The sequence below is a fragment of the Ambystoma mexicanum genome, chromosome 5q (assembly GCF_040938575.1).
Source record: "Ambystoma mexicanum isolate Mex_15411 chromosome 5q, UKY_AmexF1_1, whole genome shotgun sequence".
Classification (NCBI taxonomy): Eukaryota; Metazoa; Chordata; class Amphibia; order Caudata; family Ambystomatidae; genus Ambystoma; species Ambystoma mexicanum.
In genome coordinates this window covers 34,219,056-34,235,578 of record NC_090933.1, presented here as the reverse complement: position 1 = coordinate 34,235,578, position 16,523 = coordinate 34,219,056, and the positions used below count along the sequence as shown (strand labels likewise).

The 16,523-nt window shown below is 46.0% G+C and overlaps 1 protein-coding gene across 1 annotated transcript in view; it reads left to right on the top strand.

Annotated features, from left to right (window-relative positions):
* The window catches only part of LOC138498547 (maestro heat-like repeat-containing protein family member 1), a 262,370-nt gene that overhangs the window by 176,621 nt on the left and 69,226 nt on the right, over positions 1-16,523 (top strand). The window contains exon 6 of the mRNA XM_069622325.1: positions 6,217-6,376. Coding sequence (XP_069478426.1) covers positions 6,217-6,376 — 160 coding nt within the window. The remainder of the gene's footprint in view (positions 1-6,216; positions 6,377-16,523) is intronic.

Sequence of the window (16,523 nt, the reverse complement as noted above, 5' to 3'; positions counted from 1 at the left end):
GGCAGATACTCCCCAAAAATACAAATAGGGAGTAAAAATACTCCCATAAAAAATTGAAAACGGACACATGCTTTCATCCATACAGCCCATGGATATGTTTGGACGAGTAGTACATGTAGAGCATAGGAAGAAACTACTTTTATTTCTGCCTGATCTGAAGAGATAACAATGTACCTCCTTTTAATGTGAATGAATAACTTGGTTCAAAGAAATGATTCTTATGAAACACTTGTGTTAGAATAAGACTTACGTTTTTACTCCCCAAAAATTATTTTACATCCAACTTTAAAAAATTTGGAGTTAAATACTCCCACTTAAAATTCTTATCTGGGGCACCATTCAGGAACCAAATTTGAAACCGAACAACCACTATGGGATGCCCAAGCATGCTACAGGAGAGCCAGGGACCAGCAGCAATGTAGCTGGAACCACCGGAGAATGACACACACATAGGGGAGACCAGAGAACCCTGCCAAAAGCCTTGGTAGACATTGAAGTATTTGGTACACGAGAGAACCAGAGAACAAAGAACAATAGTGAATGCATTACTGGCTAGAGAAGAATGTAGAATGGGAAGAGGGAGTGGCTAAGGGGCCCTTGTGAAGATGTCCTCTGAAAATGCCAACCCACAAAGGGAAATGGGAGTAGATGTGATTAGCTTAGCTAGTGATTGGTCCAGAGAAGCAAGCTGCTTAATGGGAGCAAAGAGGTGTTTGGGTGAGTTTGGACGAAGAGCAACAGAACAGAGAGGAGGGTTCAGCAGGTGGAGGAGGACTTGGATTAAATAATCTCACTGTGAATAGGATTTACATTTTTACTCCCTAAAAAATCATTTTGATCCTAACTTAAAAAAATTGGGAGTAACATACTCCCACTTCAAATTCTTATCTGGGGTACTGTTCACACCATTCAGGAACCAAATGTGAAACCGAACAACCACTACGGGATGCCCAAGCACACTACAGGAGACCCAGGAACCATCAGCAATGTAGCTAGAACCGCCAGAGAATGCCACAAACATAGGGGGGACCAGGGAACCATGCCCACAGCCTTGGTGGACATTGAAGTATTTGGTACAGGAGAGAAACCAGAGAACAAAGAACAATAGTGACTGCATTACTGGCTAGAGAAATATGTAGAGTGGAAAGAGGGATGTGCTAAGGGGCCCTTATGCAGATGTTCTCGCAAAATTCAGCCCACAAGGGGAGATAGGAGTAGATGTGATTAACCTAGCTAGTGATTGGTCTAGAGAAGCAAGATGCTCAATGGGAACAGAGGGGTGTTTGGGTGAGTTTGGAGAAAGAGCAAGAGAACAGAGAGGGGTGTTCAGCCGGTGGAGGAGGACTTGGAAGAGACTTTCAGTGTGTGGAGAGAGAAGGAAGGTAATGTGTTGGGATTGACAGAGTGCTACCAATTTTTAGTTCTTTGATTGGGGGCGAGTGAGGGAGTGATCAACAATACTGTGCAAAGGAGATAAGGGTGAGTTGATTGTTGTTGAGGAGACATAGACAGAGAAAGAGAGAAAGAAGTAAGACCAGAAACGTTAAGCAGGAGTGGACATAGGAGGCATAAGAGGTAAATTGGGAGAAGTCGGGTAGTAGAGAGGCAGAGAGAGGGAGATAGTGATAGTTGTATGGAGAAGAACAGAGGTAGGAGTATTAAGGGCAGGAGTTAGCTCAGGAGGGAGATGGAGACAGTAAAAGTGAGTGTTAGGGAGAATTCTCTGTTTAGGCTGAATTTCCTAACCTAGTGAGTCCCCCAGCAGCTTTGCTGGATTTCTGGAGTTTGTTTTTTCCATCCTGCCAAGAGTGAGACTCTTTTTCTCCCACTCTTGGACATGAATTTGTGTAATTCCTTTGAATGTCAATGTGTTCTATGGGCTATGGGGTCTTTTACTCCATAGGGTCCCATATGTTTTGCTATGTGTGTTACACTGCACCCTCCGTGCCGTAGCACTGGGGCGTCCTAGCGGACCTCCATCATAGACTCCATACCCGGGGACTGACTACTGTCTCCCCGGGCATGTAAAGTCACCATTGGCTTTACTAGACCTAAATTTACTAACAGAACTAGTACAAACCATCCTATTGTGAACGTACTAGTAGGGGTAATTCCATTACTCCTGGGTCTGTTATTCGAGGGGGCACTGTCCCGTCCCCCCTCGTCGAGTTTTGGCTGGTGGCAGTGGAAACTACTTGTTATATTCGACTCCGAATGTAACCCTATGGGATTCTTCCCATTGTTGGAGATTGATACTTTTTCTCGTTAATCTCTCTCGGATGGTATTTTCTGCCAGAACTCGGTTTTTAAAATGGCGTCTGTGTTCGTCTCTGTGACTCCTAAACCAAAGGTTGAGCCCTTTGTTACACTTTTGGCAGGCTTCTGTACAGAGACCCTCCAAAGTGTTGCCATTCTGTCTGGGTTACCAGAGGGGTGTGGGAGGGGGTTTAGGCACCCTGGACCGAGTTGCCTTGCCAACTCCGGTCGCACTCTAGTGTGATTGGCCCAAGTGGTGAGCCACCCCGCTCGGCGTACCTGACCCTAAGGAAGAACACCCTGAACCTGGCGGGGGTGCCTGTCCCTGGGTGGCGTGTGGTGTATCGCCTACTAAAAAGATATAGAGGAGAGTGCTGTCCCTCAACCTTCTATACTAATGGCAGTGTCTGGAAACAGACACGGGTCGTCCAACAAAAAACGTTTAAAACAGTGGTAGACTCCAGAGGGTAAAGCAGCATACACCAAGACAATGAATAAGGTCTTGAGACTGCTTAATTTTGAACGTGGATCCAACCTGTGAATCAGGTCAACTGCTTACGCTCATGACCCATGTTTGATCTCTTATACACCAACCAAAGAGACGCAATCCTCTGGAAACGACCTACTGTAGCACACTCATTATTACTGAGTGAGCCACACATTTTTATAAGAGCCTTGTCTAGCCCTCCAGCCCCCTGGCTGGTCATTTTATTTACCCACCAGTGGTCACTCCACCAGTACTCTTACATACCCAAACCATAGTGACCTACGGGTACCATTAAAGTTGCACACTCTGGACGGAACGTAAGCAGTTGACCTGACTCCCAGGTTGGATCCACGTTCAAAATTAAGCAGTCTCAAGACCTTATTCATTGTCTTGGTGTATGCTGCTTTACCCTCTGGAGTCTACCACTGTTTTAAACGTTTTTTGTTGGACGACCCGTGTCTGTTTCCAGACACTGCCATTAGTATAGAAGGTTGAGGGACAGCACTCTCCTCTATATCTTTTTAGTAGGCGATACACCACACGCCACCCAGGGACAGGCACCCCCGCCAGGTTCAGGGTGTTCCTCCTTAGGGTCAGGTACGCCGAGTCGGGTGGTCCTCCCCCCCTTTTCATGTGTGTTGAGTGCGAGCACTCTAATTGATTCATTTGTTTTGCAATCCTTTGATTCATTTGTTTTGCAATCCTTTGATGAACCTTGAATACCTACCTTCCCACAAAACCGTTTTTTGTTGTGTTACCAGACGTTACCTTGTTAACGGTTAAAGGATGAACACGGTGTACCATGCACCTTAGCTGTATAAGCTTTCCCTGTTGTTTTCTAGAGCCACCCCGCTCACCACCTAGCGTGTTTTGATTGACAGCTAGGCTGAATGAATGGGGGTTTTCTGCATAAAAGCAGGGCTTTTGGGACTGGATCTTCAGAAGTCGCCACAGGACCTAAGAATCCGACGAGGGTAAAGCTGAGCCGACCTGCAACGACGACACCTCCGGTGGAGCCCTGCGGAACCGACTCACCACTTCCCGACGACAGAGGAGATCTCCCTGCCGGAGAGTCTCTTCCCCTGACTGGTGGGAACAACCAGTCCCCTTTGCTTTTTCTTCGCTCCAGGACGCAGTTGTCGAATTGCCCGTGCAGAGCACCTCGGCAACCGGATAGCCACTACCCCTGTACCGCGACCAAAAGGTGGTGCCTTGTGACGGAGCACTCCGCGGCTTGTCTCTTCCCTGGTGGTGCACCAGACTTCACTTTTCTTCGACGACAAGATCATCTCTACTCTTGGCAACGACCCGACGTGCATCCACCACCAGGAACAACTGCCCCTGCCGGAGCTGTCTCTCCACAAAAAAGGTACCGTGTCCGCCTGGCTTCCCTTTCTGCCGGATAGAGTGAGGTGTCTTAATCCTCGCCTTTCCATTGGGTCGCCTTCAAGCTTTCTTTAACTTGTTGTTCTGAACTGGTCCAATCTTTCCATAACAATTTGCGATAAAGACTCGAAGTGCATTTCCACTGAGACACTTTTTGGGACATATCGCCTTGCCTCTCTCCGAGTGGGCCTGGCCTCTGAACTTTGTTATCTACAGTAGACCCTGCCTTACTTGCCTTGCATTTGTCCGTAAAGTATTGGTACCGAGTCGCCTTATTTTTCTCTCCCGTCCTAACGAATACTAGAGTGCCATCTAGGTTAAAGCATACACCTCTGTCTGCAAATAAGTGATGCCGTTGAACCTAGACTTGCCGAACTATTGTTAGGAGGATTGATATTTTCTTCGTAGAGTAATTGTGATTAAAATCGTTTGCCGTATTGAGTGCCAGAGTGTTTTCTATAGATGTGTTCTTATAAATAAATAACTATATGTCTTTACACCGAAGCCTTGTTGCGTGTTTGCTTGTCTTACTGTGTAGATTGCCCTATTTTGTATACTCCACATACTGCCTAACTCTTCTTGAGGGAAGTCTGACTGCTCAGCCACAGCTACCAAGTGAATCTGTGTGGTACAGACTGCTACCAAGTGGTTTTACTGCCAAACACCTGTAGTCCTAAATCTTTTGCAGTGGTCCCAGAGGGAACTGCACAGGTTTCCGCCTAACAGTGAGAAAATTGATTAGATCAGGAGGAGGGTAGAAAGGCAGAGTGAAAGGTGGAGAAAGAGCGAGAAGTGTGGCATATTGAGAGAGCTGAATCATGGAAAGACTGTCACCAGAAACCACATGAGAGGGGAATCTGAATCCCTGATTATGTAGCTTTGCATGTCCCTGAGTATGGCAGATGAATAAGAGTAGGGTCAGTTCAGACAGTCGGGGTAGCCCTGGCTGTAGTGAAGAAGTATTTATCAAGACTTTTTGAGAGTAGGAAAATCCTGGGCTTGGGAGGTGGGAGCACCCTTCAAGGTCACACCCTTCAAGGTCGAGGCAAAGTCTACAGGGACCACCCTTCGATTTGGAGCCCAAGTTGCCCTTTTCCCATATGAATTACTTTTAATAAACAATGAAAACCTATTTATTGGCCAAGTGACCTATTCAGAACCTTGTTGCAGAAAAATGGGGTCTTTTATTTAAGTACTTGAATACCCAAATGTTTCCGAGCTTCAAGGCAAAGAAAGTTTTTATCATTTATCACAATAGATGGTGGCCAAAAAGGAGGAAGGGAGTTATGCCCGATATTATGCGGAAAATATATTTCCAAGAAAAGAATGCATCGGCAATAGCAGTTGGTCTAATGTTTTTCTTTTTGTTTATTTACTTTTCTTCTAACAAAACAACGTTTTTCCGATAAATCTGCTCTACATTGTCCTCAATCTTATAGTTGTCTACATCAGGTGTTCTTAAAAATGTAATTACCATTACCCTATTTTCTTTCTATAACCTACATTCTACTTGTATAGCATTTTCAACATTAAGCTTGCGGTGGCTGACAGGAGATGTGTATCTGGTCCACCAGGTGTTCTACCAGTTTGAGAAATATGGCCATACATGTTACTACTGCTTTTAGATGGTCCCTGAGATTAAGACATACCATCTAATGTGCCATCTGTCATGGATCTACATGTGGTGTGTTCCTGCTCCATCAGATACCATCTGCTTCTGATCTGCTGGAGGTTTCTCGATTTTCGTAGCAGTTGATACTAACTTATAGTTTATCTGCAACAAAAACCTTTCCACTGGCACACAGCAACATTCTCTGCTGAGATCTTGTTTCGAACATTTTTCTAAACATCCTAAAACTTTTTGCCACTCGGCCACAAAATATCAACCCCTTCCCTTTCTGCGTTCTTCTTGGACCCATGGCCATTCTCTTGTCTTTCTTATGTTCTACTGTGCTCACAGAATGTGGGTATGTAACCCAGGCAGGGTACCCTTAAAATATTTTGAAATGTGGTATTCTAGTGGGGAATGAGTCCCATAAGGAATAGCTTTCTGTCCCGCTCACTGTATTTATTTCTCTTATTTTCAGGAAATGTTCACAATCAAGATCCTGGCAATGAAGCTGGAGGTTTCTCTGGCATCATGGATACCTTGTGTTGTCGCTTCAAATATTGTTAGCCTTTTCAATACGGGTGTCATTCATCACTCAGCTGTGGCCTACATGATCACAGAACTGGTTGCGTTGTATGGTAAGTCAATTTATTCTGTCTTGTTGGTGCAGCAGAGGATTGGAAGTAATACCAGTGCCCTGGTCACCTTAGTTAGCCTTATAATTCTCCACCTTTGCAGACTATTCACTTACCCACAAAAAACAACTATTTGACTGCCATTCCACGTTTCTATGAAAATACAACTATGGCTTCAATGTTTTGGGGCCAAAGCTCATACAATTTGGAATACCCCCCGCATTCGATATTCACTTTGAGCCAATATTTATTGATTAGCAAAATACAATACCTGACTCTCGAAATGATTCTTCACCATTAAGTATTGAATTATGGTACGTTTGCCCATGCACTTTGCACGTGTGAGAACAGGGTATATGCATGCGATATCTAATTAGCACCTATCCAAATAAGTTAGCAATGTATTCGCACTGCCACTAATTGGGAACACACAAAAAATCTGCGCGTAGTAATATATTGATGAATACGCTGTTCCTATTTAATCAATATCGAATGATATACCCTTCTCTTATTTGTATATGCATACGTGCCTTGCTCTATGCGGTCATATATTGCGTTTTCTCTTTGCCAGAGGGACACAATGTCTATGTGATATGGATTAGAGCAATACAATGCTAGCTCCATTGCCTGTTACTCTAGCACTAAAATGGTGCGGAATGACTGTCCTTAGTTGGAAGCACCAGTGAAAATCATGTGTAATATGGCTCCTCTTGGTGCACGTTGGCCTTGTTAAGTAGAATGTTGACTTATCAGATGCATGCCCAGCATAAGTTTCCAGGTCAAGTGCATACAATACCAAATACATTTGAAAATGATCCAACAAATATTGCATTTTCAGAAGGATAGAAATATCTGACATTGCAATCCAACATTAACCCACTTGGCAGCAATAGCAGCTTCAATGTTGAAGTTCAGACATTTAGATGTGGCCACAGATTGGACAGAAGTTCTTTGGAAGTTAGAAATACTTCCACATGAATGTAAACTTTAATTCCCGGGAGGATAGCTCAGTGGCAACGTGCTCGCCTTGGAAGCAAGACGACACGAAGCAACACAGGCTCGATCCATGGGTCCGCGCTTAGAAACCTCTAGGTATTTAAGTGCATTATAAAAAGACAACTAAGACAAAAAAGAAAAAAAAATCTAACAGCGCCTTGATGCCCCCGGATGGTGTGAGCGATTTAAAAATGCAAATAAATAAAAAATAAATTCCATTATAAATAAGCGGTCTTTCGTTCATTTATTAAAAAGGTTTCACTGTCCGCATTATCTATATGGAGTGGCCTTTTTTTCTGAAGAAAAGGTAGCACCCTTCCATTACGATACAGAAATTAGTATTTGCTGCTCAAGAAAGACCCTAACACTCCTTCCCCTTTCAAAATACCAGTCAATAGGGAATGTCTAGAGCACATTCAAAGCAAATTTGCCACATTAAAAAAGCCGCCCCCCTAATTGTAAATTGAATGCTATGGAGTGATCCAATGGACAAATTATATATGAATTATCTGACTAAAAAGTTGTCTTCACAATGTGCGATGTCTTCGATAATTTAGCAAGGTGTACTTGCTAGTGATCTTTTCAAAGCGTTAAGCCTTTTAAAACTGCATCTATTCCTTCTGCTAAAATTTCATAATTGTGTTGTTAATTAATTGCTCTTCCTGTTCCCCAGTCTCACTGCTTCAAATGAACAGTATTTGTGATTAATATCTGAGTGAGGTGTATTGTTAGTATTTTACAGCAAATAACTGACATCTGTACAGTTCTAAATTCAGAAAACAATGTTGCAGTGCTCGGGGTATTTACGTGACAAGAATAATCTGACTCAACTGACACAGTGTGGAATAACACTTGCTCTGGGACCCCTACCACTGGTGTGTGAGTGCTGTCATAGGCTGACCAGCAACTAGGATGTGCGACAAATTCAGGGAGTTCGTCCTCTCTCCACAAGGGGGAGCCACCCCGTTTGGGACTAAGGACGTAAATTTGCTAATCTTAACACCCGCAGGGGTAGGGCAAGCAGGATAACGTGTGTTTAGGGATACATGTTATCCGCCCCATGTCTCAGGAACCTAATAGTTTTGTTGGTCGTATGTGAGTTAAATTGTATAACTAACTTCCTTCACCAAGAGCTGCTATGGTTTCTGAACAGTCATGAAAGAACAGAGAATAGGCCCAACCCCTGGTTGTGCGGAGGACCCAATCAGCATCACTACATGGGAGGAGAGAAGCGCAGGGAGCTGCAGAGGAGGAGAGACCTCCTCCTGGGAGACATGGCAAGAAGAAGTAAGCCTATGCTCGGCATGGTGGAACGTGCAACATCCCTGACAAGCCATGTACCGGAGAAGCCCGGCCCAGAGAGAGTCTCAAACAGCAGAGGGCGTTTGAGCAACAAACAAGAGGTGCGAAGAGGAACCGACGCCGAAGCCCCTTCAGAGAAACCAGACCCTAGGCGGAGTGAGAAAAACCACACCCCAAGTCAGGATGAGACAAACCAGACCCCAGTGAGACACAAGACCAAAGGGAGGGATAAAGACCAGGAGGGAGCTATCTGGAAAAAGTACCCCAGCATTCTTGGGCTCCTCTTGCTGGGGAGCCCAAAGAGAACAATTGGTGTGGACTTATGAACCAGGGGGTTCCTGTTAGGTAGAATTTCCTTTTTGAGAATAATTCTTCCCACCTGTGAGTCGCCCAGCACTTTATGCTGGACTACTGGAAGTTTTGGACTAATTCTTCTGAGTGAGTGGAAACCTTTTTCCACACTCACCCATTCATTTACTCTAACCTGGGGAAATCCTTTGACCTCTTTTGGGTACTTTTCAATGGAGTTTTGCTTTCCTCCATGTTTTCTGGCATCTACATTTTATTATTGAAGCACACAGCACTTTCCTGTGCAGTGTTGCAAGAAGTTCCCTTTTTACTTTACCTGTGTTAACACATGTTACCAGGGCAAGCGGACACCCTTTTGTCCTTCCTGTATTTTATTTTGTGTCATCAGCACCCCCTACCCTATGTGGAGTACTGAGGGGAAACATTGTCTCCCTTTTCTCACTGTTGCAGTAACTTTAAGTTACCGTTGCAAGTTCATCTGACTGGCGGCAGTGTACCCTTTTGCTTGACTTTGTCACAGGCTGCCTTTGCAGCTGCGATAAGGACGCCAGGGTCACCATTTGCCTAAAATGGTGACTGTACTTTTTAAGCCCAGTTCATGATGACTTGTTCTTACTTGAGCCTTCTTCTACCTGCCTCAGTGAGAGAAGTCTTGATGAGTCTCTTGTCTTTGGCAGGCTTCCCTTGGAAAACCCACCAAGGCTCTCTGAGTGCCTGAAAGGACGGGAATTGGAGGAGGTACCCAAAACTCCCCTGGTCTTTGTCCTGCAGTGTGCCTGCCTGGAACCAGTTTGAACTGGGAGGCTGGCTGTCCATTTGGACAGCCAACGGCCACATTTGCATGAGAGGCTTCTCTGGTGATCGGTGGGCTTGACCAGTTTTCTTCCATAAAAGGCAAGGGTCCTGGAGCTGAAGTTGAGAGTTGACCACTGGACTGAAGATCCGATGAGGAATTCAAGGACGGATGTCCCAGCAACTTCCAAGCAACTGCCAGAGCCGTTCAGTGACCGCTGAAGACCCAACCCTGAATTCCAAGTGACAGGGAAGATCTCTTGAACATGACTTCCACCCACTGACTGGTGGGCATAACCAGTGTCAAGACACCTGCATTTTGTGCCGTCCCACGAAGAGCTGCGACCTTCCCGGGCTGCAAACTCCTAATTCCCTGGCACCTATGTCATTTTGCAGTGCAACTTCTTGCAAAGTACTGTTTTGGCTGGAACCTTGTTGGCATCCTTCTGGGCCTGACATGGCTCATTTCTGCCCCTAGATGTCCCCTCAGCTGAGTCGTGGAACATGAACTGAAGAGAAGCTTACCGGACGTCAACCGTTGATGAACCAAAGCCTGTGAAGGGCTCCAATGCAGCAGTGTTGCGAAGATCCACTGCTGGGCATCCCGCTGCTCAAGTGCATCTATCTGTTCCATCCAAAGTTCCTTTGTTAGCCTTCCAGGCCCAGAAATCCAAACCAGGCGGAAACTGTCTCCTCACCTGGGGGACCAGCCTGCTGCATCAAGTTCTTCATTGCAGAGGGACTGTCCGAGCCTAGGTACTTACCTTGGTCTCACTGTGTTGTTCTTGTGTTGTTGGAGGGCTGCAGTTAAGCTGTTACTTGCTCCTACCTCCAGAGCACCCTAAGTCCCATTGGGGTGAACCACCCATTGGGCCTCTAAATTGATAAACTGCTACTTACCTGCAAGACCTGAAGAAACCTTCATAGACTCTGCTCTAACTGCTACTTACCTGCTTCCTTCCTCCTCAGCCCTGGTCACTGGACCTCCACTGCCCCGCTTGACCCTGTGGCACTCGCCTATTATAGGGATGGATTTTTAAAGATTGGTTAGCAGAGGTTAATTGAAGTTGCAAGAGTTGATCTGATGTTTGCTTTAAGTATCAATAGTTTCTTTCACAATGTGTTACTTTACATTTGATTTAAATTGTGCTACCTTTTATTCTACTGTGATATTAATTTGTGAATAATACTTACCTTACTTTTACAACCTTAGTGTATATAAAATAAAATCACTATTTTTATATAACTTCTAGTATGTCCATGTTTCCTTTAACTAAGGGCATGCTGTAAATACTGTGTGCCTCACTACAGTCCTTCTCCTTCCTTAGACTAAACCTGACTGCTCAGCCATTGGTACCAAACCTTTGGGTGGTACATGCCTAAACTAAGAGGTGTAACTCTGTCACCTAAGGTGTGCTTTTCCAAGTTCTCTAACAGACAGCATCTTGTGTGAAATTCCTAACAGTTGTCAAGGGTGGAGCATAGCGTGGCGGAGTCCATGGCTGAGTACTTAAAGTCCTCTGCCGTTCCCCTTTGTGTCCGGTCTTTCTACACTGTTTTCCTGTGACAGAGTCCACGTCCGAGTCCTTAAAGTCCTTGCAGTCTGTGCATACAGCGCATGCTGGGGCTTCTCTTTCGGGACTGTTTGAGACCATTTGGTCGTTGCAGCACTCAGCACTCGGAACTGCATGGTTTTTATTTTACGATCTTGGAACTGCAACTTCGCCTCGGCCTCCAAGTAAGTAGGCTCATCAACGTTGTTACCGACGGCTTTTTAGCTGCATCCTTGCACTGCCACGTACAGCCTCGGACCGCTGCAGTTGTTGCTTTTCCTAAGTCATTGGCTTCCAAGCGTACAGGCCCGAGTCCCAAGGTGCAGGGGGGGAGAGACGGACTCTGTTTGCTCCCCAAGCCATCGGGCGTGCCCTGCCCTTGGGCTCAGACGTGTCCATGTTAAACCAGCCTTTTCCCTTTTACCCTTTCCCCTTTGCTGGTCACTGAAAACAGGTGATTGCCCCCCTACTCTCCTTGTATAATCTGATATCCATCGGGCCTGTCATTTTGTCTGCCCTCTGTTTTGCACCGTAGGGGCTGCAAGTATCTCTCCCCTTCGGTAGCAGTGGTGGGGCAGTGGGGCAGTTGTGGGATAGGGGGGAGGGTGAAAGCAGTTGGGCTGTGGGCTGCCAAGATAACCAGAGATTACCAGCCCGAATGAACTACCCAGTGCTCTTTAGATATTTGATCACTGGCACTTTGGAACATTCTCTATATGTGGCATTGCTGTTTTTTTACTTATTGGACTCATCGTAAACACTGGACATTGGACTTCCTGGACTGTTTTAAATCAGTTTTGGCTAGCATTTGGTCAATCTTTAGCATAACATGGAAAATGTAATTGGCTATTAATTTGAGTATTGCAATTGGAAGTGAACTCTTAAACCAATTTTTATTGTGATTATTGTGACGGTTTTTATGCTACAAATTTTACCACTAACTTAGTGATATATTTTTAGATATTTTTATTCATCACCACATAATGCTCATCTTTTCACTGTAGCTTACATGCCTAAACTATATTCTTTGTGCTAACATTGTTTTACTAGGACGAATCTATAAATTGCTAGTATATTGCTAGAATATTAGCACCTTAGCCCCCACTAAATCGTACCAACCAACTAACCCACACTCTGTCCAAACAATGGTTAAAAGAAAACTGAAGGAAGAAGGTGGCTTGGGAAAAATGGCAACTAGTGCCAAAAACCAAATTAATAAAGAGCCCCAAAATTAACCCTCAGTTAGGCAAGTAAGGGCTAGGCGGGCCACATCCCAACTCTCGTTGAATACCTACCTAAAGACCATGGGCCTCATTACACGGAAGGCGGTGATCCAGGGTGCTATTAGCACCCTGGACCATGCCGGTAAATTACCGGCACCGCCTTGGCGGAAAGGGGATTTACCGCCCCATTCCAAGGTTGGTGGGGCGGTAAATCCCCCTTCCGCCATTGCCCTTCCCCATTCCCATTTCTGCCCCATAGGGCTCTATGGGAATGGGGAAGGCGCTAATTACGGCACCACAATTTTGCGGTGCCGTAATTAGCTCCGAGGTCCCTTAGCGGGTTGGTTTTTAACGCCTGCAAAAAGCAGGCGTTAAAGCACCAACCCGCTAAGGGACCTCGTAGTAAGGCGGTAATGGTTAACGGTCACCGTTACCATTAACGGTGGCCGTTAACCATTACCGCCTTCCGTGTAATGAGGCCCCAAGGCTTGGAATCTGGCTGATAGAATCCAGGTTAGCGAAAAAGCCATTTGGGAAGCCACTTCATCTAGTGGGAGGCTTGAAGAGAGGGGGAAGGGTGGGGGTTCACCTATGGCCCACACTTCGTGCAATGTAAGCATTAAGGACATTGGTGTGGAGGGAGTGGCCAGATCTAACCCTGCTATTATTGAGATGCCCTTGAGAATGGGCACTTCCTTGTTTGGCAATATTGGAGCTCCAATAGTTCCAATAGGAAGAAATGAGGAGGGCATGGAGGAGGGGGCCGAGACGGGGGTGGAGGGGGCAGTTGGGGGTCACTCCTTCTCTGGCATACATATCACTGCCTCAACGGCAAAGGAGGATGACAACATCTGGTTAGAGTCCTTAATTGACACCTAACATAAGCCTATTTATTTTGCTCTTGGCCGCCCGGCAGGGTATTTCAACGAGGGATATATGCCAAGATGCAAAATGGTTGAAGAAAATAGAGGCCACCCAAGTTCTACTCTAATCATTCAAAAGCTGGGTAATGAATACCCTAGCAATTCTGGATGACTCAATTAGAGATCTAAAACTAAAAGTGAAGGATCTGGGCCGGGTGGGAGGGAAGGGGTGGTGTGTGCCTCGGTGGCAGTTCCCAATAAGGAGAGGCAGGGTGACATGGAGGGTATAGGAAGGGGCAGTATAACGGACCAAGAGGTGAGAGATAACCCATGTGGAAGGGATATAAGCTCTAGGCTTAAGGTCCAAGGATGGACTAAGCCCATGTAGGGACGCCTGGTTAGCCCTTCATCAGTAGGGTAGGCGGGTGGTGAGAATAATGGGCCTCATTACACGGACGGCGGTAAGGGTTAACGGTCACCGTTAATGGTACTGGTGACCGTTAACCCTTACCGCCTTACTACGAGGTCCCTTTGCGGGGTTGGAGACTTTAACGCCTGCTTTTTGCAGGCTTTAAAAACCAACCCGCAAAGGGACCAGGGAGCTAATTACGGTACCGCAATTTGCGGTGCCGTAATTAGCACCTTCCCCATTCCCATTATGCCCTATGGGACAAAAATGGGAATGGGGAAGGGCAATGGGGGAAGGGGGAATTACCGCCCCACCAACCTTGGAATAGGGCGGTAATTCCCCTTTCCTCCAAGGCGGTGCTGGTATTTTAACGGCATGGACCAAGGTGCTAATAGCACCTTGGTCCACCGCCGTCCGTGTAATGAGGCCCAATGTGTTAAATCTTCCCCTGGTGGCGGCTCAGTTGGTGGGGGTGATAATGGGAGTAAGGGGGTTGTCCAAGAGTGTTTTGGAAACCGCAAAATCAATGATCAACAAAGCCACGCATTGGATCAATACCAACCTGAAGTGTCCAAGCATTGACCCGAATCCAGTCATAATGGCCAGAAGAGGGGGATGGGTGGGGCTCTCTAGAAAATCAGTTGAAGGCAACTGCATTATGGTCTCCTTCACTAACCCACAATTGTCAGGCATATGGGAACTTTGAACTAAACAAGGTGGTTAAGGCCAACGGATCGAGACTGGACAGCAGAGCAGGATGGTGGGCTGGGGCTTCTTTTATCCCCCAAATGGATCGCTGGCGGTATTTACTGAGGGGCCCGTGGAGAGGATGCTAAACAGGGGTAAGGGACTAGGCTTTGAGGGTGCCGCAGTTACACGAAATGTAACTGGTGTGCAAACTCGGGTTGGTGGGAAGGAGTGAACCACTGGGGCACGGAAGAGGTGAAGGCTTCAGAGGATTGGTGTCACTGAATAGATTTAATCCCTTACTATCCTTGGATGAGCAGGATTAACAGAGGGACTCTTTGCCTCAGAGTATGTGTTCAAGTGAGTAGGGTTGGGAGTGGGCAGGGGGTGGGGTGTGGAGGGCATGATCTGGTAGCTGGTCCCATTGTTAAGATTGTTTCCTGAAATATAGTAGGATCTAGCGGATAGGGGAAAATTAGAGCAGAAAGATAACTTGGAATTCTTGATTTCTCACAATGTGAACCTCTTACAGGAAACTTGGGCAATTGAAATTCCCCTTTTGGGCGGTTATGTCTCTTATGGTACACCGGCTAACAAAAATCAGATGGTGAGGTGTTTTGGGGGTCTGGCCATCTTGGCCAAGGTGTCCCTACACTGTAGGATCAAGGTGATGGAGACGCAGATGGATTTTGTACAGTTACTAAGGCTTAGTGCGCCAGGCAGAGATAAGTTCGATATCTTAAATTTTACAATAATGCCCATAAGGCAGAGGGGAATAGATGGGAGAAGGTAAAGGGGTATGTGGATAAGTATCAAGCGGACAAAGGGTGCACCAACACCAGGCTAATCTGGGCAGGTGATGTCAACCTTAGAATGGGGTGTAGCTTAGGAAAAGATCTCTATGAACCACTGGAGGATCAACTTCTACATTTTCGGGAACCTCTAATGGAGGACACCAGGGTATGCATAAGGGGCACTCAACTAAGTGCTTGGTTGATCGAATGGGGCATGAGATCGGTGAACGGCCGTATTGAGCCGGACTACACAGGAAAAAGAAAGCTTAATAACCATATGGGCTCTTCAACCATTGATTATCTTTGTCTATCATTGGAATTGAGGAAGGATATTGTGAGCTTTGAAGTGGTTAGAGTGGGTTGTAATGATCACACTCCCTTGGTCTTAACAATAAGAGGACTGTTTGGTAGGGAGAGTCATGTAGGCAGTGTACCCTGCCAAGTGGAAATTGAAGTAGCGTACCTGAGAAGGATAAGCTGGGGGAAAATTCAAGCCTCTGTTTGCACTTAAATATTGTAAATATTGTGACTGGGTTGACCAGTCTCTAGTGACGGCTAGAGGTAACATCGCCCAAGCCAGATTCAATTACCGTAGAGTGATAGAACACAGAAAAATGGAGCTTGAAGAGCTGGCATGGGAAGAGTTCCTGGAGGCAAATAAGACTAAGAAAGCCAACGGTTTTGGGGAATTCTCGGTCGAGGGGGGTACTGTATATAATGGGAAGGAGGGCCACAGGGGTGGCAGCGGCTGACTCAGCGGCTGACTGGTTATCCTATTATGGGTCTTTGGTGTTAGCTGTGTTCCAGAGGGGAAGGAGATTTGTGGTTCAGCACTTAATTTGTTACACTTCGTCCCTGGAAGCGTTGGCCTCAGTGGAGGCTGGGGGGTATTGTTCGCTCTATCCGACTGCAGTGGTCTAGTTTACCCCTAAGATGGCCGCCGCAAGGATATAGGCAGTTACTTCCAGATACGCTTCACGTTGTATCCGTCTAAGGACCCTCGCTGCTTGTGCGTCATGTTCGTGCTAGTGCTTTTTGCTTCGACTTGCTTGCTTATACTTTTTTTTCTGCTTTCTCCCTGTCTGTTCTGCTTCTTCATATACTTCTGATCTCGTTCGTTCTGATCTGTTTCTTTCTGTTCTTATGAATTCTATCTGGTACTTTTTTACTTTCGTTTCGTGTGTTTACCGGTTCTGCGGTACTTCCGGGTTCTGTCTATCCT